At 31.1% G+C, this 23,471-nt stretch overlaps 1 protein-coding gene and 1 pseudogene across 1 annotated transcript; both read right to left on the bottom strand.

The window, feature by feature from the left end:
* Nucleotides 1-2,386: 2,386 nt before the first annotated feature.
* LOC145755843 (uncharacterized) lies at nt 2,387-3,607 on the bottom strand (annotated as a pseudogene).
* A 2,626-nt stretch (nt 3,608-6,233) lies between these two features.
* On the bottom strand, nt 6,234-8,042 carry LOC145755842 (general transcription factor II-I repeat domain-containing protein 2A-like). Its single transcript, XM_082572080.1, has one exon. The coding sequence runs from the start codon at nt 8,040-8,042 to the stop codon at nt 6,234-6,236; it is 1,809 nt and encodes a 602-aa protein (XP_082428206.1).
* Between the last annotated feature and the right edge of the window lie 15,429 nt (nt 8,043-23,471).

Raw genomic sequence — 23,471 nt, 5'->3', positions numbered from 1 at the left:
TATTGATTACCATCTGTTCGTGCGTTTGAGAATATTCTGTTTTTGGCGTTTGGGCAGGTGATTTGACGAAGAGAAATGTATTGTTAATTATCGCCGCTGCCCGTGCCATTTGAGTTTATTGTTTCTCCAAAGAATCAGCACGTATTTCATCACAAATAATTCTCTTTTGATTATGCAACCCGTTGAACTCATTTCAACTCGCACTAAGGTCAAATGTATAGCATTATACATTGGATCCTATAATGCTCTGTCTTTCGCTTCGCCACTTTAAAACGGCTAAATTAAATAAAAAACAGATAAAAATGTAATTTTGTTGTACTGATAGTTTGTCAGTTGATTTATTTTAATAAAATTTGTTTTATTGTTGTATTTTAAAACTAGTTATCCATTTTTTATTTAAATGAAAGAAATAAGAGCAAAAGTTTTTAAAATGTCGATTTGTTAAAATCAACTTGAATACAAAACGTCAATGAGCAAGTACTCACTGTTGGAAGACATTTACATGGTGTGCCATTTTGAGAAGGTAAACAACCATGCAGAAACTTAATTGACAAATTATAGGGTAAACCCATGTATGGCATCAATGATGATCCGCACCAAAACTTCATTAGCTCATTTAAGGAAACGCATGTATTTGCTGAATCTGTTTAAATGTAAGTTTGCCACATTAAAAAACTAATATTTACACCTAGATGCAAAATACGAAGAAATTTCATTTACCATAGTTGCACATCTCATGAAAATCCAAAAACACTTTATATGTTGTAACTTCGGCAATTTTTTGTTCAAGTTGTACTCATGCAAACCTTCTTCAATTGCATGTAATGCAGGTAGCAATGGCTAGACTTTAACTTTAAGAAATATAGCTCTGTTGATAATTAAAATATTTTCGTTAAAAATATGTTCAATTTAAGATATATATATATACCTACCATGGGGTACTTCCAGAGTAAAATTGTCAACCCATTTAATATACATTAACCTTTAAGTAGTAAGTAATAAAATAAATTTAGTCTTACCTTAAAACACTGCTTATTTTTTAATGTTGCCTTTGAAGGGTCACCTCTGTAGGGACTGAGGTCAAGAAAAATCTAATCATAAAAAGTATCGACTCCTAAGGGTGCTCTTATCCAAATAATATGGCAATAACGTATAAAGTATAAGTCTCTAATGTCTAAAATAGGGTTTTTAAGACCCGTTAGAAATGGTCAAAAATAGCAAACCGAATCTACAGACAACATCTATTTATTAATCAAGCACGTTCATCACATAATTATCCCGAAAGTTACACTACACATATACAAAAACGGTATTACACGTACACACTACAAAAATCTGGTTTCTAGGTTACATACATAGCGATAAACATAATTACGAGTACATTACACACAAAAAAAAACGTCTTTCGTATATCGACTACATCCTTTATAATGGAATTCTAAATTAAAACTTGGCAAAGTAAAAATAGGTGTGTGTTTTAGGAACCAAAAAAATATACCAACTGTCAGAAAATAAAATCGCGCAGGAAAAACACAAAAACGGACAACTGTCAATCCACATTTTTTCATCAAAAGGGTTACACTATTAACCCTTATTCTATGAAATTATCGAATAACACAGTACGACTAAACAGGAAATTAAGCACAGCTTCCACTGGCTCTACATAACAAATAGCGACAATGTTTTACAAACTTGGCAAAGTAAAAATAGGTGTGTGTTTTAGGAACCAAAAAAATATACCAACTGTCAGAAAATAAAATCGCGCAGGAAAAACACAAAAACGGACAACTGTCAATCCACATTTTTTCATCAAAAGGGTTACACTATTAACCCTTAATCTATGAAATTATCGAATAACACAGTACGACTGAACAGGAAATTAAGCACAGGTTTCACTGGCTCTACATAACAAATAGCGACAATGTTTTACAAGGGCACGCGAAAAATATACAATTGGACCATGTTTAATATAATAACGAATAAATTTAGAGCGTCTAACTGCCTTATGGGCGTTAGACTTGTCCTTGAATAAAGGGGTTAATTTGTTTGTCCCCTTTATAACCTGTATATATTTAAATATACATAAATACAGTCTCTATGAGTTTTTTAATATCAATAAGTCTTTTGTACGGTCTTTAAACCGCACGGGATGGTAGCGAGTTTGCACTGTTTCGGTTCGCCGAACGAAAGTTATTATTGCGCTTGTGAAAATGGGTTTCTTACGTATTTCTTTTGTTTGTTGAATCAATATCAGTTGATTCTGGTTAATAATGTTCTGTTTTTGGTACCCCAGTGGCCAACGCTGTATTTTATTGTCCAAGGCCACCAACAGGTCATACGGTTTTCTCGTCGTTCGGTGTGAACCGGCATCAAGTCTGGTTTGAGGCTAGGAAAGCCTTGGAATTGATGGAGATGCTAAGCGCTTTCCTACACCTCTGTACCCAACTGTCTCTAAAATCTCAAGTGCATCATCGCTTTTAAGTATTTCAACAACATTCCTATCACTTTGCTGCATTTAACTGTTTTATATAAATATTCAACATAAAAAGTAGCCTATGTTGTAGACTTATACCCTATTTTTTCTATTTTGCTGAAAAAACTGTAGATATCAATTATTCTAAAATATTTATTAATAACCTTATATAAATTACTAATAATTCTTACATAACCTACAATTAATTAAGCTAGTAAAATATAGATATACCTGTTTGTATATTTTATCAAATGATTCATTGCATGGTAAAGTCTGCGGTAAATCCTTTAAAGAATCCATTCCTAAAACGAGATATTTGTAGACCCATTGAGCCAAAAAACAGGGCCCTGGACCACCATTACAAATACTGGCACTGAATAATTGCCCAATGCTACGTAAAGTGCCATCCGCTATGCTCACAAGCCCACATAAAGGTTCATAACCATCATCATCATTGCCAGTAAAAAATTGGCTTTTAACTTCAGCAAGTGCTTCTAAAAAGTAATATAGTAAACTCAAGTGTTATTTTTTAAACAATAACACTGTACTAACAAAATTTAGGCATGCTCACCAGCCTACTATAAAATTGGTATGACATTGTCAAATAAGAACCCTCACAAAGTACTGTTATTGTCTGTTTTCTTTAAACTACAGTACTAGCTACCAGCAATTTAAAAAAAAATTGTCATAAAAAATCAATTAAGTAGACATAGGCCTCAACTGTAACTGTTACCTGTATAAAACTCTCGAGACAATCCACCTGTGTCCACCCCACTTTCACCAATAAAATTATAAATATACTTTCTACCTTTTTTTTTGATTCCATGGCTTGCTGAAAAAGTTGTGGAAATCTTTAAAGGAAAAACCACGCCCAACAGATATTAGTACACTGTCTTCATTGCTAAATTTTCCATTTTTTAAAACAGTAGCTGCAGCACACGTTAATTCATTCAAATCATAATTAGAAATGTCTAATTCTTCACTTTTTTCACTAGCACTTTCTTCTATTTCTTCCACACAAGTGCTGAAAGATGAGGAAGACATAAACGGCGTTTCTTTAGAATTAAGACAGGTATCTGCATGTTGTTCTATAACAGATATTGGAAATTGCTTATTGCATATGGGACATCTCATTTTAGGCTGAGGAATAAATTCTATTAAATTGGAACCCTCTAGATCCTCATCAATTTCACTTCCATAAGTATTTAAATTTTGGCTTTCAGTGAGACTTAAATAAAAGGCAATTCTAGAATAACCTTTTCCTAATTCATGTTTTTACTTTTGTAAAGTAAAAACTTCATTAGGACCTGGAATAGTCTTCACTTCTGTACCATCAGGGTAGGTAAGCTGGTATGATTTATCTGTACGAAAACTTTGATCAAAAGCTTTGCGCTTTAATAGGGAAGCTTGAAGTATTTCTTCACTGGTAGCATTAATATAAATTTTTAATGGAAGTGATTTGCCTCTAACAGGTTCTAATATTCCATTGGAAAACACCATTAAACCAGTGTTTATTGTAACATTTTGTTCCTTTTTTATTTTTTTAAATTTAGGTCTATACGAGGCATAGCCTTTCCTTTCATCAGATTTTTTTGATAAAAAAGTAGTAAATTTTAAAATTGAAGGATTTTCAGGCGAATCAACCTTTTTCTGTAAGCCTCATTGGTACTGCGAGAACAGTTAGGGCAAAATTTATAAAATGGTTGTAAATGTTCGCCACAACCCTGACAAAACACTGCAAACTAGATGTAATTTTACTATAATCACTAATGTTGTAAGAACAAATTGTTAACCTAAGTTTTACAGTAAACTATATATGCGTTTACTTTGGATTTTTAGAACTGAATTTTTTTAAATAAGTTATTTACATCAAGCTTATCTACCAAACAATAAAATTCCAATAGTTTATGGCTAAACCACAGCTAGCTATATAAAGACTGTTTAACAATTTGTAACCGACGTTGCAATTGTTACGCAACAGTTAACTCGATCATAAAATGCGAACCCATGGGTGGCAAACCGCTTATTACTGATATAAATTGTTACATAAAGTTTAACCGCAATAAGCGAATTAAATATTTAACAATTCAAATTAAATTGACACGAACCCCTTCAATATATTACGCGAAAAAACTATATAATATTTTTATCGATTTATGTTATGATTTCTATGGTTTTGTGTACTGACTTCGTGATTTGTGTACTGACTTCGCGATTTGTGTACGGACTTCGGTTTGTGTACTGACTTCGTGATTTGTGTACTGACTTTGGTTTGTGCACTGACTTCGCGATTAGTGTACTGACTTCGCGATTTGTGTACTGAATTCGTGATTTGTGTACTGACTTCGCGATTTGTGTACTGTCTTCGTGATTTGTGTACTGATTGTAATCAATTTTTGGGTGTTGCCCTTGTGGGCCACCGTACATAAGCGAATCAGGAAAGATGTTCACCTAGGAGCCGCGCAAAAAACATGTAGAAACGTATTAACACAGGTTAATATACTTTTCTTGCAACGATTGCATGTCGGCAAAGGTTGATAATTGCGTGTCCACAATCGACCACAGTTATTGTGCGCCGACAAAAAAAGAAAAGTGTTGTCACCACGATTAAGTTTGTTGCGTAAACCCGGGCAAATCATATACTTGCCGGGTGGGCACGCTAAAAAAACATGAGGCAAAAAAATAATTCGCGTTCAAAAAGAGATAGAGTTCAAAGCTCATGCCTTGTGTGCAAGATAATTTTTGATTTAAAACCCGGCTTAGCGCTTTAAAAAAACACGGCAAATGAATGTCGATGTGATAGGCTGCAACGCTCCCGACTGCAATTCTTGGGTTCATGTGGTTTGTTTACAAATGCAACTCAAACCTAATAAGAAAGGGGCAAAACACGAAAATAAGTGTCCTACACACCGATAAGGACTTTTTTCATTAACTTTGTTTGTTGTTTTTTTTTCATTTATTTCACCTTTGTTTTTATATAACGAATGACATTGTGGCTTACCATGCGCATGAATGGTTAGCTAGAGCCTTCATTATTTTTTACTTGTGTTTATCGATTTCTTTTTATTAATTTCACAATAATTGTTCTTATACAATTGAATAGCTTTATGGCTAGCAGGCTAGAGTCTTCATTGTTGTTCATTTCGCCTAAATATTAAATTTGGAACCCAACATTTTGGCTTGCATACTTAATCTGACTATTTAGGAAATGTAGTTTAATAAAAAATAATAACTTCTTTAGTATTGACGACTAAAATGCAGGTAGAACTGTCGAATGTTTTGTTCGTTAGGAAGTTAATTCTTGTTAAAAAGCAAATTAATACTATTTTAATATACTGATATTTAGATATTGAACGGCAGCGTGGTGTAGTGGTAAGACCACTTGCTACACCACCCATGAGGTCTTGGGTTCAATTCCCACTGATCTTATGCTGTAGCGCCCTTGAGTAAGTCGCTATAAACGGTATGAACTGCTGCTGAGCCAGCGCTTAATCAGCAGCATAATTATAATAAGAAGATAAAAATATATACAAAAAAAATATACTGTTTAAATAAGAACATACAACTACCTTGCATCATACTAATTCTAAAATTTTTATTAATATTGAGTTTAGTTTATACCAGGGGTGGGCAACCTTTTTACCTCACTGGGCCACATACGCAACTAAATAAATTAGAAGGGCCACATGAATAACAGAAAATACAAAAACAGTATTTATTTACATACATACACAAATACTAATTAATAAATGTTTAAAAATTAATGTGACATCTGATTTTGCTTGTCCTTTGTCAGTAAATCAATGTTTGGAGGGATATTTGTAGTACTAAGAATAAGAACATCATTTAAATGGGCATCAGTAAGTTTTGTCCTCAATCGATCTTTTGTGTATTTCATTTTTGAAAAAAGTTGTTCGCACACGTACGTGCTACCAAATAGCGACACCATTTGTTTTGCGTGGTCCGTTAAATTGGTGTACTTGTAGTTGGAAAGAAAGTTATCTTTGTAAAAACTAATCGCGGATTTTGTTGCGTGAAATTTTGCCTTGAGATTATCGTCACACTGCAACTCTATCAGCTCCATCTGAAATCGTTCAGGAACATTCTCCACATCTACGTCGAATGGTGACGAAAATAACTCAAAATCTTTCTTATGTTTTTTAAAATCAGAAAATCTTAACGAAAATTGACTTTCCAAATCATGTATACACGTAGCAAAAGATTCGTGCAACGTTGAGTCTGGATTAGTATACTTTTTCAATAATGGAAAATGGGCAAAATTTCTCTTTTTAAGTTGGACGTCCCACAAAGTTAACTTTCTTTTAAAGGCCTTTACATGTCCATAAAGTTCATGGACAAGTTGGTCCTTTCCCTGCAGTTGCGTGTTTAAATGATTTAAATGCGTAGTTATATCAGTTAAAAAAGCCAAAGACTCGAGCCAATGTGAATCGCGAAAATGCGATGCATCTTTATCCTTACTATCGAGAAATTGTGCTATCTCCTCGTGCAATGAAAGCACTCGTTTCAACATTGATCCGCGACTTAGCCAACGTACGTTGCACATATATGTAAGGTCCCCATACTCAGCATTGAAATCTAACAACAGTTCTTGAAATTGGCGGTGATTCAAACCGCGCGACAAAATGAAATTTACAGTTTTAATTACGGTACCCATGACGTCGTTAAAATTGACTGTTTTAGCACAAAGTGCCTCTTGGTGTACGATGCAATGTAATTTTATGAGTTTCCTTGTTACACCACGTTCTTCTAAAAACTTTTCCATTAGTGCAACAACTCCCTTTGATTGACCAACCATGGCTGGAGCCCCGTCTGTAGCCATTCCAACAAGTTTTGATACATCAATTTTCATATCTAAGAATAATGCGTGAAGTTTATTAAAAATATCCAAACCTGTGGTGGTACCTTTCATTGGAACCAGTTTAATAAATTCTTCAAAAACTTGAAAATCTGAAAACACACCCCTTATAAATACGGCAAGCTGAGCTGTATCAGTTGAGTCAGTACTTTCATCGATTGCTATACAAAAATATTCAAGCTCATTCAATGCATCTCGCAAAGATGCTTGAACGTCAGATGACATTGCTTCTACCCTGCGCGTGATAGTTCTTCTTGACAAACTTATATTCTCAAACAACTTTGTTTTTTCGGGACAGATAGCGTCAACTGCAGCAATAATACATTGTTTGACAAAAACACCGTCACTAAAAGGTTTCATCCTTTCAGATAAAATCTTAGCCACAAGAAAGCTGGCCCTCGTGTTTTTTTCAACATCTAAATTTTTTTTAGTAAAAAAACTTGTTTCCTTCTCAAAACACGTTTGTAATCTTTCAACTTCTGTTTGCCTTAAAGTCCCTGTTAGCTCACTAAACTTTTGCGCATGTTTTGTCTCGTAATGTCGTCTGATATTTGAAACTTTATATACTGAGACATTTTCTTTGCATATTAAACATGTTGGTTTTTGAAAACGCTCAATAAAGAAAAAATCCAAAGTCCATTCGTCTTGAAACTTTCTGCATTCTGAATCAACTTTTCTTCGCTTAGCCTCCATAGATTTATTAACCTTTAGTCTTGTATAAAGCTAAATAAACCGAAAAATTAAAAACAATCACACGTACAGTTGCTATTTTACTTAAAATATATTTCCTGTAGCCCAAAAAATTTCGCGCGCAAAAAACGAATGGGATTATTACTTTGGGTGTGACAATGATTACTTGTTACGCAATAACTAAATTGTGATAGTGTTGTAAGGTCAAAGTATATGTGTTTATATATATATATATACTTTGGGTAAGGTTGCAAACGTTATGCTTGACCTAATTATTAATTTAATGTGACGACTTTATAAAGCTTTATGTCGCGCTTTGCTGCGGGCCAGTTGCCTATACAAATTTAATAGAGTTTCGAGGGCCGGTATAAATCAGTTGGCGGGCCGTATGTGGCCCGCGGGCCGTACGTAGGTTGCCCACCCCTGGTTTATACTAATCAACATGTTACGTAAAAAGCAATCAAAAACAACCAACGCAGGCCTATTTAAACAAAAAAAAAAACGATATAAGTTTCACGAAGAAAATGATGAACAACCAAAAAGCGACCTGATTTAAAGTTTACAAAAAAAAATCAGCAAGTCGAAAAAAACTTTACGGAAAAAATGAACTTGACAATTTAATTTCTTCTGATATTAAAAACGTATTTGTTTCAAAGGATGCAGTGAATTTGTTTCTATAGATGAGTATAATGTGTTCCAATGGCTTTCCCGAAGGCCTAAAGATTTAGGGTGGGGTGATTAAAGTCGAGTTAAACCCGGATTAACCTAATCGCGGATTAAACTAGGGTTAAGTTTTTTTTGGTGTTATTAACGGTAATCGTGGATTAAACTCGAGTTAAATCGCTAAAAAGTTAACCCGCCGATTCAGGTGGTTTAAACTCGGATTAACTTGACAAATTTTGTAAAGGATAAACTTTTTTTGCTAAATTTTTACGGTTTATTAGTTTTTAGGTAGATCGATTTGATATTTTGTTAGCACGTGCATTTTTGTCTACCTGTTTGCTTGGTATGGTTATTAAAGCGTATGTCAACAGTAAGTTGGGCCTAAGGGTGGTGTGTCTTGTTCGTTAATAAAGGGATATTTAGGTAGAATTAGAAATGAAATCATTAGTCATTTGTACCAACGCAACAGGCAATTGCAATGACACGCAATTGTGCATTATCAGATTTTATTTTTTTTGCACACATATCCCAATTGTTTCTTCAGGTGGCATTTCATCAGCAATTTTTTGAATCCGAGAGAGGATTTTTTTTATTGTAGTTCGTTGGCCGGGATCTACCCACGATTCTCGTATCTTCGACAATTCCTTCATTCATAACAGGTTTGAGGATGGTCTTGTTTATGGATTGTTGCTTGAAGATAACGGGTATGGCTGCAAAAGCTATCTTATGACACCACTTTTAAATCCAATAACACTATCACAAAAAAAGTATAATAAAGCCCACATTAAAACCAGAAATAGAATCGAGCAATCCTTTGGTATTTTAAAGCAGCGATTCCGATCCCTTAAAATAGGGTTAAGAACAAAGCTTGACCACTCACTGGTTATTATTAAGCCTGTTTACATTTACGTTTTAACCGTTCCACAAACGGTTCTGTCGTTTTCGTATCGCGAGAAAAAGGTTTATATATTATTTCCGGCCTTGCAGTTCCTGGTAATTAAGTTTAACACGCAAAATAATCTAACGCAATGTAGTAAACAAGCAATTAAATGTCTGAAACAACTTTAACAAAAAAATTTAAAAGAGGTGCATCGCAGCATCAAGATATATTGTAGCTTATCGATGGAGGAAAAAAAAAGAAATAAGCAAATATTTATACAGCTGAAATAAAGCTTTACACAAAAAAAAACGTGATATTTCATGGTAGCCATATATGTATAAACCTCTTTTTAAACACCACTGGCAAAATTTAATTTCGTATTTTTACCCAGGTAATTTCGTATTTTTACCCAGGTATTCGTGACAAGTGGAAGCGATTGAAAGCTGATTATTGTAAATATAAAACTGTACATGCTAAATTTGGAGCAGCTGCTGTTTCGTGGACAAGAAAAGCAATTGTTTTTTATTCTACACCATTTTTTTAGAAGAAATTGAACAGGAGCCATGTTCCAATTCTGCAAGCACAGGTATTTTTCGTGATTAAATAAAGTAAGTATCGATGGTAAACAAAAATAACCTTCTTGCCATTTCTTAAAGATCAAGTTCAACATGAGCCACCTAATCCTAAAGTGGAAATGGAGTTGCTAGCCTCACGGCCACAAAGTACATCACCAACCGATGATACACCACTCACCTCACGTTTAGCCACTCCATTAGCACTAAAAAAACAGCAGAACCAGAGGAAGAGTCCCCGGTAACTAGAAAGGTTGCCTTTTTAAAAAGGTTTATGTTATATTTATAAATTATTTATAACATTTTTATGAAAGATGTTAATGTTTCTGGCACAAGTAGAAGTAGAAAAAAGCGCAGGAAACATTCCACGGATCAATCAGAAGGTAAATAAATGCAATTACTGTACTATCTTGTTAAGGCTTTAAATATGTAAAACAAATTTAGATTCAAGTATATATTTCAAAAATTTCTAAACATTTTTTCATTAATGTTATATCTCCTTGTATTTCCTTATTTTCGTTGTAATAACAGAAATTAAATACAGTAGATTTAATTATTTTGCTTTAAATATTTAAGCAGTTCAGTTTATACTTTATTATAAAATCTTTATTATAAAATCATATCTTTGATTTTTAATAAAAAAAACAAGCGTTTATATATATTATACATACAAAAATTAATATTTTCAATCAGTTTTAAGTTGTAAATATCAGGATAAACAGAATATAAATTAAGTTATAATTATTGATCATATATTTAATTTGTTTTAGCTGGATACCACCACTGCAAATACCCAAAGTGCCCAGTATGAGCAGAGGCCCTACCCTAAAATAAACCTGTGCACTCCTCATAGGAAAAAAAGACTTTCAAAAGAAATTATTCAGAATCCGTAGACAAAAATATTGTTTCGACATATGGAGACCTTATTTCATATTCTTTTCACCTAAAAAAAGAACTGCAACTATATTTAAAAAATGTTGGCCCAGTGAAGGTTAAGCAAAAACTATCAGGAATATTCATTCCGTGATTGACTCAAAAATTGGTAAACGATCGAAGGAACAAAGAAATGATATTGCAAAAGTGCTGGTGATCTGTTCATAATTAATTATAGGTTTATTAATTGAGTTATAAATATTGATTTTGGGGTCACCACAGATTCTATCATATTTTTTATTGCTTAATCATATGATGAATCTGACATTATAAGTTTTAACTATTGTTCGACCTCCCAGAGTAAGCTTATAGTAATTACCCAACAATTAAGCAAGCCAAAGGAAGGTCAATTAACAGTGTTTGTCAAAAAAACAAAATCAGAGTTTCCAAAATACTTAAAACATAAGAGTCTTATTAATTTTACCACATCCACCCCGACTTACGAAAACAAGGTTAAGGTTACAGTAAGTAAAGGATAAGTTATAAACACAAACAAAGAATCAACAGTTTAGTAACACGTATTGAGATTGACTCTGATGATCAGGTGCTCCATTCTGTAAACCGATCAGGTGGTCTAGATTGTCGGAAAGATCTGCGTACTTTCTTCACCAACTTCTCAGTTGCCTTGATGGGATTTCCATTGGTAAGGTTACTATCGTTGTCAGAGCAAATTTAGGATTATTTGGACTGGCAGATTTGTAGAACTCAACATTTTCCAAAGCAGGAGGAGGACAAGATCCCCAATAGAGACCGTTGACTTGCGGCCATCAGGAAACTTAACATGAGCAAAACTGGGATTTACATCCAACAGTTTAACTTCTTCACACAATGAGTCATTTTTATTTCGTACAAGTTTTCATAAGAAAACACTGTTAGGCTGTACCAGCCAGCTAGAAAAATACTTTTCAAGCATAGAGCGTCTATTGAACTTGAAAAATCGTTTATGTGGTGTGCAGTTTGTAGATGTGCATACCTAAAAGAGACCTAAAAGAATGAAGAGCCTCAACCAAAACAGTCACCCACCCTTCATCCAGCAACCCCATTTTCTAAGGCATAAGTTCAACTGTTCTCCAGATAGTTTGATTATATCTCTCACATTGAGAATTGCCAGTAGAATGGTAAGGAGTTGTTTTGCTGGTAGAAATTCCCCTGGAGAATTTTTTCCCCTGGAACTATTCTTTAATTTCTTTGGACACAAATGCTGAGCCCCTAGTTTATGTGAATTTATTTTAAAACTTAATTTCCAATATCTCATTAGGTAAATAATTACATAGTTTTAAAAAAAAAACTTATTTTAGCTGTGTTTTTTAAAAGAAAAAAAATAGCACATAAAAATTAAATTTTCCATTTGACTTTAAAAAGCTGCTTTGGTTTTTTGTTTAAAAAAAAATGCCCTATTAAATGATTGTCACAGTAATTCTGACGCAGGGTTTAAAATAACGAAAATAAATGCAAGTAATTAAAAGTAACTTGATTGTGAACACATCGAAGCGTATTAAGTAACTTATTGATGAAACAAAGAAAATAAAATTAAAGTTACCACATTTTTCAACAAAAGCGCTTTAGAGTTTCTACAAACTGTTGAAATAAAATTAACAACCTTAGTAAAATTCAAGCAATCTAAGTTATTTGTGAAAAACTAAACGTCATCTAAAATTGGGCACCCAATCATAAAAATTAATTTTTGCAAGTATGATTTATAACGTTTAATTTCTAAAAATTAAAGTGAGGTGTAATATCACAGCTAAGTTAATAAAACTTTAGGTTTTAATAAAATTTTAAGGAAATATAATCATTTGTTGTGATTAGTAGGTTCGTTACATTTTTTTAATGAACCATACCTATATTTTGTTACCGATTCTTAGTTTTAAAGGATATATAATAACAATTAATATCTACAATTGTAAATACAAACCTTTTTGAGTTTTGTCAGTCATTTAACGGGTTACGTGACCCGCTAACCAACAATACGAATGCATAAAAATTGTAAGTTGTCAAAACCCCCAATTTGTGCCGTCACTTATATAGGGTATATCACGAAAATACAAAGTTTACACCCGTATTTGACCACTTTCTAATATTTTATTCACTTTTTTGAAAATATGTCGTGTTTGGGTACGTTGTTTTCCACAAAATATAAAAAATAAATCGGTACGACATGATAAGTAAGTTGTTAAAACTCCCGATTTGTGACGTCGATAATAACACGTATTTTAGTTTAGTACAAAAGTTTACTCCTGCGTTAAACAATTTTTTCAATGTTTTTAATTTTAAAATGTTAAAAACCTTGTTAACTTATTTTATATTAGGTTTGGTTTTAATTTGTTTCTTTTGAGGAGGTTATTTTACCCCGTTCTTTCTTGTATTTTACGATTAAAAAATATTTGAAATCACTATTTTTTATGATTTCGCTTAAGCAAAATTCTCTGCCAGCTCTATGGCAGAAAGATGGTTGTGCTGGCATTTGCTTGATTGGAAACTGATATTCCGAGCAATGCAGTAGAACATAAAACTAAACTAAAACTTTTTGGTTGTACTTTGTGTACTTTAATTTGTGTATTGTTTAAAAATAAAAGGTTAAAAAATGGGAAACAACATAAAAAATTTATAATTTTTTTAAGAAATAAAACTGTTAAAAAGAATAGGCACATTCCCAACCTCATTGTTGACAGTATAAATTTTGTGGAGTACATGAAATAGGTATGCGAGGACATGATGAATTAGAAGATGTCTTCAACCGAGGTATATTTTTGGATTTATTGCGGCAGATGGCAAAATCGGATAACATGTTAAAAGGGCATTTGGAGAGTGCCACAGTAAATAAATATACATCCTAGACAATCCAAAATGAACTTTTCTTTTTACATTAAATTTATGATAAAAAGGTCGGTCTTAAGCCTCGCTAAAGCTAAAACAACAAGTTTAAATGGATAAATAAAGTTTTGCAAATGAAAAAAAGCATGCAATGTACATAGTTTACTAGTGACTGTAAATATTCAGTTATAGATTAGAATGTCAGATAACTGATGAAACTCGCAATGACAATGTTAAAAGAAAAAGGGCAAATTCTAACTACCTTTATCAAACCACTGACATTTTGTGATGTGCATATTTTGGTATGCAAGAAGTTAATTAAACAGCAAACTTTTGTAATCGAGGAATATTTTGGTTATTTGCAGCTAATAGCTTAATTCGACATCATTTTGCAGGAGCATTTGGTAAGTGCAACAATCATTAAATACACTTTTCTGTGTGTCTGTTTAACATTAAAACTGTGTTGGTGGAATGCACTAACAAAATTAAGGTTGCCTATTTTTATTGCAAACATAGGCTATTTATGAATAGTTATGTACATTTAATTACACAAACACTTGAACAATAAGAGTAGGACAACAACATATACATGGGGTGATGTTATGATTGTATAGAGAAAAGAAAGGATGGCTAGGAGGGAGGGGGGGTGGTGGAGATTTAAGTATGTAGAGGTGAAAGAATATTTATTCAAAAGAAAAGTTAAATAGATTATCAACAAAAACTTTATAATCTATTGTGTCTTAATTACAATGCTTAATGACATATCGTGTTATTTTATAGAAGAGCTGACAAGCTGAACAAGAAAATTAATAAATTGTTTTTACTGCTTCAAAAAAGAAAAATTAAGAAAAAAAATATGAAAAGAATAAGAGTTAAAGAAAAGAAAGCAAAAAAGAAATAAACTACACAGTAGAAATAGGTGAGGTTGTAGGAGTTAGGGTTATGCCGAAGGGTATTATAGGTTGAATCACACGTAAATTTATAATTTACTTTATATAAATACCTAGACTTGTTCATAATTAATTATAAGTTTATTATTTAAGTTATAAATATTGATTTTTAGGTCACCACTTGAAACTATATTATAAGTTATATGACAGACATATTAGATTTTAGCGTTAAGTTAACTAAGGTTATATTAAATCGCTATAAAGCGTCAGTCTGTTTTAATTATAAAATAGCACGGCAAGTAAATTAATTATGTTACAAATTATATTTCAATGTAAACACACACGAACACCAAAATCTAATTTAAAAAACCACAAAATATATAACATTAACATATAAATAGGATACGTAAATAACTACATAAATCTACACACAAAAACTAAAAAAAACTACACAAATCTATGATAAAAATTAACGTAGACATTACAAACTGACAAATAAGACACACTAACATCTTAGCGACAACTAGCTCTGTTCGTCTACCGTTGAACTTTAATTCTGAGTAACAGTGACTAAATAATTCTAGTAATTAATACCTTTTTGGCCAGTAAGAGATTGGGCTTTTAAACTAAAAAATAAAGGTAATTATGTTTACGGAGAAAGGTAAGGAATAGGCACGAATTTATGAGATAGATATTGTTTTTAATTTTTTTTATGTTTGTTGACACGTTGGGCTGTAGGCGTCATTTAAACTGATTAGAAGTGTTTTTTCTTAGATTGTGACGACTGTTTATCTCTTACTGTAAAAATAAAATTGCATTATATTAGGAATATGGGTGTTGTTGAATATGTAAATTGCACATAAACTTTGTTTTGTGAAAAAAAATAATTTTATCATACAAAAAATATTTTTTTTTTTTTTAAACAATTAACATAAACAAAAGAATTTCAAAAAAAAAAATAATTTTAAAGTATTTGTAAAATAACAGTTTTCACAAGAAATTTTTTTTTTTTAACTATTGATAGGGCCATTTCCTCTTCAAGATTAGGATAAATTTCCTTGCTTCTTCCAGTTCGCCTAGAAACGTTTGTTGGTCTTCGATTTAGTTTTCGCCAGGGCTATATAATGGCGGCCCTTTAGCCGAAGCGTCCAAGTTGTTCCTTGTCGAGTTTATCTTTTCGCGAATCCAAGTAATCTAATATCTACTAAAATAAATGGTTGAGAATAGCCCCCAAAATTGGAACAACATATAAAAAGTAGGGTACTAAGCAATGGATTAGTTGTTAAAGTTAAAGGTAAGTAATTATATCGTTAAAATCATTAGATAGATAATCTAAATCAGCGTTTTGTTCATACTCACCTGCACCCTGGATAAGTCGTTTGATCTTTTTGTTCGTAATTGTCGATCTCGAGATCTGTTCCATCAGGCTGGTGTTTGTACATGGTCGATGGAGTGACATAATCATGTACCTTTAAGTTTGACCTGTGGAGGTTATTTAATTCAGGTTGTACCTTAGTAATATGATCCCTTGAAGAGATGAAAGAATAGTTATCATGTTGTGAGGAGCATAAATCCTATATATCTAAACATTAATATTTTAGCGTCTAGTATTTTAAAAAGAACTTGCCAAATAAACTTGTGAACGAAATGTTTACTTTCATTTTTTGCTGTGATTTTTCGTAATTCTGTTTCAAGTTATCTTACATTGTCAAGTTTGGTTAATCTATAAATATAAATTATTTGTAGCAAAACAACATTGTTAACATTTTCTTAAATAATTTTAAGCTTTTCGGGTTTTGTTGCCTATTTTAGCATAGGTATGCTCTGTTTGCCATGATAATATTTTTGGTGCATCCGGGTAACTTTTTGTTTAATTTATTTTATAAGGATTCTATGTTCCATTTGTTATTCTTGGCTGGAGTATTTTCTTTTATACAAATGTAGTGGGCATGTTTACACATACGACCTTCAATCAAGTGCATGTAAACGTGTGGATGCACACATTGCAATAATGGCATTTTAATTCTACAATTTTGTAGCGAAAATTTTTTTAATTTTTACTATATATAGTTTGTTCGTATGTTCGAATAGCTATATTTAAAGATTTGGTGAAATGCTTCCACATACATATTTATATTAATAGTGCAGGCTATTCCGTAACAGGTTCCCCATTGGTCAAAGATTTGACACCATTTATTTTTTTTTCTATATATCTTTATCGTCTGTGGGAAGGTGGAATGCGCAACTTAAACATAGAATAATATCAGTTACTCCGACCCAGTTTTGAGTTGACTGTGGCAGTTTGGGATATTATAGAATATAATTGCCCAGTAATTATTGAGTGCTGGCTAAGCAGGAGTTCATACCGTTTATAGCGCTTTTCTCAAAGACGCTACAGCATGAGATCAGTGGGATTGAACCAATGACCTCAAGTATTTGCTAAATTTTTGCTAAGCTTCAGAATTAAAAAAAAAAGTTTTTAAAAAATTCCCGCCTTAGCTAACAGTAATTAGTTTACTGTAGACCTCTTTTCTTACATAGTAATCCCAATAAATAGTTTTAATATTTACATTTAATACTAATAAAACATTAAAAAAATTAGGCAGATGATTGGCAGTAGGTTTTTAATAGTGTAAATTTTGCCAGCATAAACATTCTCTTACATAAACCAGGTCAAGTTCTTATGCACGTGGAATTTTATTTTGAATTTAAATTAAGAAAGGACATCGGAGGTTTTTTTATTACAAAGCATCCAGGGAACTGGAGCACCACATGCAAATTCGTCGTAATTTAGTATTGTTTTTAATTTAAAATCGTAAGCTGTTATCTCATGTGTTGAATCGATGCATATATTGTTATTTCCTAAGTTGACAATTTAGCTAAAGGTAGTAGGTTAATCAACATTTTTTAAATTTAATGATTCTACCCCTTACTGTTTGTACAGCGAATGCATAAGGTTAATTAATATTAAAGCTGGTTTGTGTGTTCTGCTATAAACTGTTAAAATTTAAAAGTTAGTAGTAAAATTTAATAATTTTACAATTAGTTTTTTTTTTCATTTTCTTAATCGGAATTTCAACACTCAGACAATCATTGGAGGGTCCAACTGAAAGCGGATAACTTGTTGTTTAAAGCACAACTGGATCTTACGTTATAGGATCCGAAGTATAATGCTATACATTTAACACCTTAGTTCGAGTTAAAATGTGTTTCACGGGTTGCACAATCAAAAAAGAAATATTTGTAATGAAATACTTGCTGATTAACTCAATTGGCACGGGCAGCGGCGATAATAAACAATTCATTTCTTTTTATTAAATCACCTTCCCAAACGCCCAAAACAGAATAGTTTCGAACGCACGAACAGATAGTAATCAATATTCAACAAAAAAACTGCTAATAAAACCCATCTAAAATTATGAGCAGAACAAAAATTTTAAGCAGCGCTTGATGGTGCTTCATAGAACAAACCAAGAAAAGGATTAAACCCAAAGCAGCCCTCGACTCATTTAAAAAACTAGTACGTCAATCACCACCCGTCAGGCACAACAACATTTAGGGTATATAAACCCACAAATATTCCAAAAACGATATAAGGATAAATAATAAAATACTGTAAGGATAAATAATAAAAACTCCGAAAAAAGAAAAATTTTGCTGCACGCGCCAATTTTCTGAAAAGAAAAAGGCAATCGGTGAATCAAAGCCGTAATAGATTACGAAATATTGTGCAATACAAAATTACGCAATAATTTGTTTGAATCAGTTTGTTATATAGAATTGAGGTTATGGAACTTAGAAAAGCAAAATGCCAGCTTTATATTAAATAAATTTTGTTAACTTAAAATAATAAAAAAACATTTTTGATTTTTAACAATTAAATTAACTTTTATATCTAAGTGTTTTACACGCAATATGTTTGACTCTCTTTAATGTAAATTCTGTAAATCATAAGTAAATGCAAATGTTTATTGTGATTTTAAAACAAATATATACATTTAAACGTTGTTTTAATAATTTGTTAAAACATTTTTAACAACGTCGGATTGCAACGTTACTTTAAAATAAATTAATTTTATATTTACTCTAAAAATTGAAAATTGTACAAACCACAATTAGGCTAACAAAACCACAATTTGGTTAATAAAAACAAAATTAAACCAAAACAATAAATTAATTGACATTATTCAAGTTATATTGACATAAATATTTAATTGGAATAACCAACTTTGTTTCATACAATTTGTTTTAGTTTTTATAAGAAAACTATTAATATAAATTAATATTACTTTTTTAATTTTGTTTTTTGCCGAAACCCAAAAAATGGAATGAATATTTTTAACAATTTTTTAAAAACATTTAAATTAAAATTATTTAAGAAATTTTGTTTACATAAATAATCAAAAAAATAAATTAGGTTTATAACGAAAATGTAGTTTATGTTATTATAAGTTAGTTTATTAAAAACAATTAGGTTTATTAAAAACTTAAATTGGTAAACTAAAAACAAATTATATTTTTTAAAAATAATTATATTGTATATATTTTTTTTTACAAAATAATTCATTTTAACAAAAATTACATGTTTTATTGATGTCACTTAGCATAGTTTTATAGGATAACTTATTAAAAAAGTTTGAAAACCAAATTGTTTTTTTTTTGTGTTTTATAGATACAAAAAAACAAAATTTGGTAGCTGTAACCATAATGATTAACCTAATCAAATTTGATTAAATTATGCCAGAGTTGTAACGTTATTTATAATTGCATTTACTATTACAGTGTCAATTTCTGTAAAAAAGTTTAAAAGAGTAGGTATAGCAGTAAAAAGTTTGTTAAATCTAATATGTTATTATAGTACAAAAAGTTGATAACTTTTAATGCCAAAAAAATTTTCGATTTTTTTTTATTTTATTTTTCCAACTTCATGCCTACAACAATACGTCACACGTCACTTGACCCGCAAAGAACATATCATTTTTGCAAATTCGAATCGCGATATATAAAACATAAAACGGTTATACAAAAGCTTTAAGTACTATAACTTTAATGAAAAACCAACTAACAAGTCGGTATCTGTTACAGACAAATTTAGTGTTATATTATTTAGTATTTCTATGTTTTAATATCTTAATGTCCCGGATGTGATTCCCGCATGTTATTTTACTTTTTCGTGATTTTGGATATTTGTAAGTTTTCATAACATTTTTTGTATAGATTTGAGGTCCCAATGAGCTAGTGTTAACTGTAATCCATGTATATATGTTAAGTGTTATTTCTTTGAAGTGTATAACAACTAACCTCTATTCTATTTGAATAAGGTAATTAGGATATGTGTGTATGCTATTATGTGAGATGTCTAACCTTTGAAAACCGAATTGAAAAACGAATTTTGTCATTAAACTTCAAAATCAAACTGTATTGTACCGAATTGACTGACTATTAATAAAGATAAAGCATAGGGCACATCTTGTTCGTGTTTTTACGGTTATTACATGAAAATCATATACCTTATTATTACTCAAGCTGTAGAATCACAACTGTGAGACTATAGTATCAATTTGGTAGACATTTTGTGTAATGGTAAAGTATCTTACAATAACGATGTAGCTTTGTTATTGGCTGGAAGTTGGAAAATAAATGAATTTATTGTAAATAAAATAATTTTTTTTAACATTTTTTCTTTAATAAATAAGCAGTAGTATTTTTTAATTATTTGTTTAATTGATTTATTTATTATTTTTTGTGCATAAAAATAAAAGGATATAAAAACCAAAAAATGAAAAGGTTTTATTAAAAAAAAATCAAAAAAGGCTAACAAAAAAAGTATGAACAAAAAAAAGAACTATAAAACTAAAAATGGAACAAATTTAATATAAACAACTTATTTAGAACAAAAGAAAAACAAAAAAAAAAAAAAAAAAAAAAAAGCAAAGGGAAATTTTTGGGCATTTTTTCCTTTGCTTCAGACTTCTGTGTCTAAATTTCTCCTTAATGGTGATAAATCTATAGTTAAAAGATTAAAAATTAAGTAAAAGTTGAAAGGAAGATTAAATTATAGAAATAAATAAAAAATTATTTAAGAGATTTTTACAGCAAAAATGTTTTAATTAATACTAATAAAGTTAAACCCAAGATAATAAAAAAATGTTTTTTAAATTTGTAAAATAACAAGGTAGTTGATAAATAAGATTTACTATTGCTAATAACAGTGGCATTGTAAAATCGAATGTTTTGTGGCAAGCGCACAGAAAATTTGAAATTCAACAAAACTGCTTTAAAGTCTTTAACCGGTTCTTCGTATTTGATCATCATCGAGTCTTACTTTATCAAACTTTTATCACCCCAGAAAATTATTTGTTATTTTAAACCAAAAATTTAATCTTTCTTAAATTTAAACAAAAGCATGTAACAATATGTTTGCCTAAAATGATTTCTACCATTTCATAAAAACTAAAATCACAAATAAAAATTTTTTTAATATATATATATAATTTTTTTCTGAATTTCATACAATATTTTAAAAAAAGGGCTTAAGTGTGTAAGTGCTATAGGCTTACAAACTTTTCGTCTGCACTTTATTAACTTGATTGGATTTTCCAGGGATCGATAAATTCCCTAAGACCCCCACATTAATTTAAAATGATCTTGCCCTTTTGTCACCTAAAATAATATCTGTTATTATACACTGTATATTAAAAGTTTATTCTTAAAATTGTAGGATATCACTCAAAGAGTTGGTTCGGTCAGAGAGTTTCTTTTTAACTTGGACAAAAATCCCAATATTTTAAAAATTGTTTAAATAGTTTTTCGGATATCGGGATGTGAAGGTAAATATTGTAAATAGGGAAAATCTCTACGCTCGCGGGTGAAGTCACGCACGACGTCATCGTCGTAGGATCTTACGCTAGCAGACTTGGAGAAATATTCTTAATTTGTCCTTTCTGAGCTGTTTGTTGTTCTTTTTTAATTTTTTTGCAGAAAACAATCTAACTCGCGAACGTAGGACTTTGCCTATTTCCCTTTAAATTCCGATATCATAAAAACTACTTGACTAATTTTTGAAATAATGATATCCTCATGTAAGTTGGAAAAATTCCGACATAATTAGAAAAGAAACTTTGCGACCAAACCACCCATTAACTTTATTTACTAAAAAAGCATTAAAATTATTTGCACTTTTGTAAAAAATAGTAATTAATATTGTACAAAATTCCAAAAAAGTTTTTGTTAACAATCTAATTTTATTTCCACAAATTGTTAATGATATATCCCTACAAACCTTTTTTACAGCCTAATTTTTCAACTGAAGCCTAATTTTCAACCAAATCGTTGGAAAAATAATTCAATACCGGAAAACAAGGTTAGAGTTTCCATGTAAAAAGAGTTTTTAAAAGCATTGAAACTTAACTTATAAAACTTATTTAAATAGGGAAGAAAGGAAATAAATAACAATTCCATTAAAATAAATAAATAGCAAAACAAATAACAATTCCAGCAAATAAATAACAATTCCATTTCAAATCAACATAAAAAACTGTTTGTTTATAAAGTGGATTTGGGGTCCTACTAATTACCGCACCGGACCATATTTAAAGTGTCTAATTACCGCACTGGACTGCATGGGATCATATATGAATTGTCTAATTACCGGACTGTACCGCACATAATCATATATGAAGTGTCTAATCACCGCACGGGATCATATATGAATTGTCTAATTACCGCACTGGACCGCACATAATCATATATGAAGTGTCTAATCACCGCACGATATCATATATGAAGTGTCTAATTACCGCACTGGACCGCATGAACACAGGGTCAACCAAATGACGCTACAACTTATTTTAATTGTAGCCTTCAGGTTAAATATAATTTTACTGTAAAATTTCTATTTTAAAAAGTTTTTTTCAGTTCAACTCTTAAAAGACAATTATTTGATTGATTCTGAAATTCAAAACTGTAAATCATTTTTTCAATTTTTTGATTGATCTTGTCTTGCTGGATTTGGGCCTTTTTCTTTGCCCTGGCTTCGTTGCAGTTTTTGTGACGTTGGCAACAAACAATTTTCCGCGTTTTGCTTCGACCAAATTGATCTTAACTTAATAAACAGATTTTTTCTTTGTTCGTTTCCCATCTCCACCCATTCTTCGTTACTCTTCACATACGCTTTAAATTTTTCGCATAAAACATAGTTTTCCGTGCCATGTAGGCTACTACGTATATCCACAAGTTGTGTTTTGACAATGTTGTACAACTTCTCAATAAGTATCGGTAAAGAACGCGGCTTCCAATTAATGTCCAGTTTAATTATGTTGTTGATACTCTCACAGTTGTTGTTTGTCCACCATCCATCTTCCTCATTAAAACGCTGGGGACAAATAACAAACTGGAAAAGACGATGTTTTAAATGGACCGTAAAATAATTTTCAAAATGATCCAGTTCTTTGTTTTTTTCGAGGATTTGATTTGCCTCTTTTTCAAAATTTTCTTTTTTTTTTTTGAAACAAGCCCAGCTTTACCAAAAATGCTGGAGATTATTTCATTCCTACGTTTTAAGTCCACACCTTCCTTGTCCTGCAAAAATTTTGTCACGTTATCTTTGACATGTTTGATGCAAAGAAAACGCGTTGGATTTTTGAAACATATGTCCAATGCTTTGGTCAAAGCCTTCTCA

This window comes from Corella eumyota, chromosome 6, assembly GCF_963082875.1.
Source record: "Corella eumyota chromosome 6, kaCorEumy4.1, whole genome shotgun sequence".
NCBI lineage: Eukaryota > Metazoa > Chordata > Ascidiacea > Phlebobranchia > Corellidae > Corella > Corella eumyota.
This window is presented reverse-complemented; position numbering and strand designations above follow the sequence as displayed.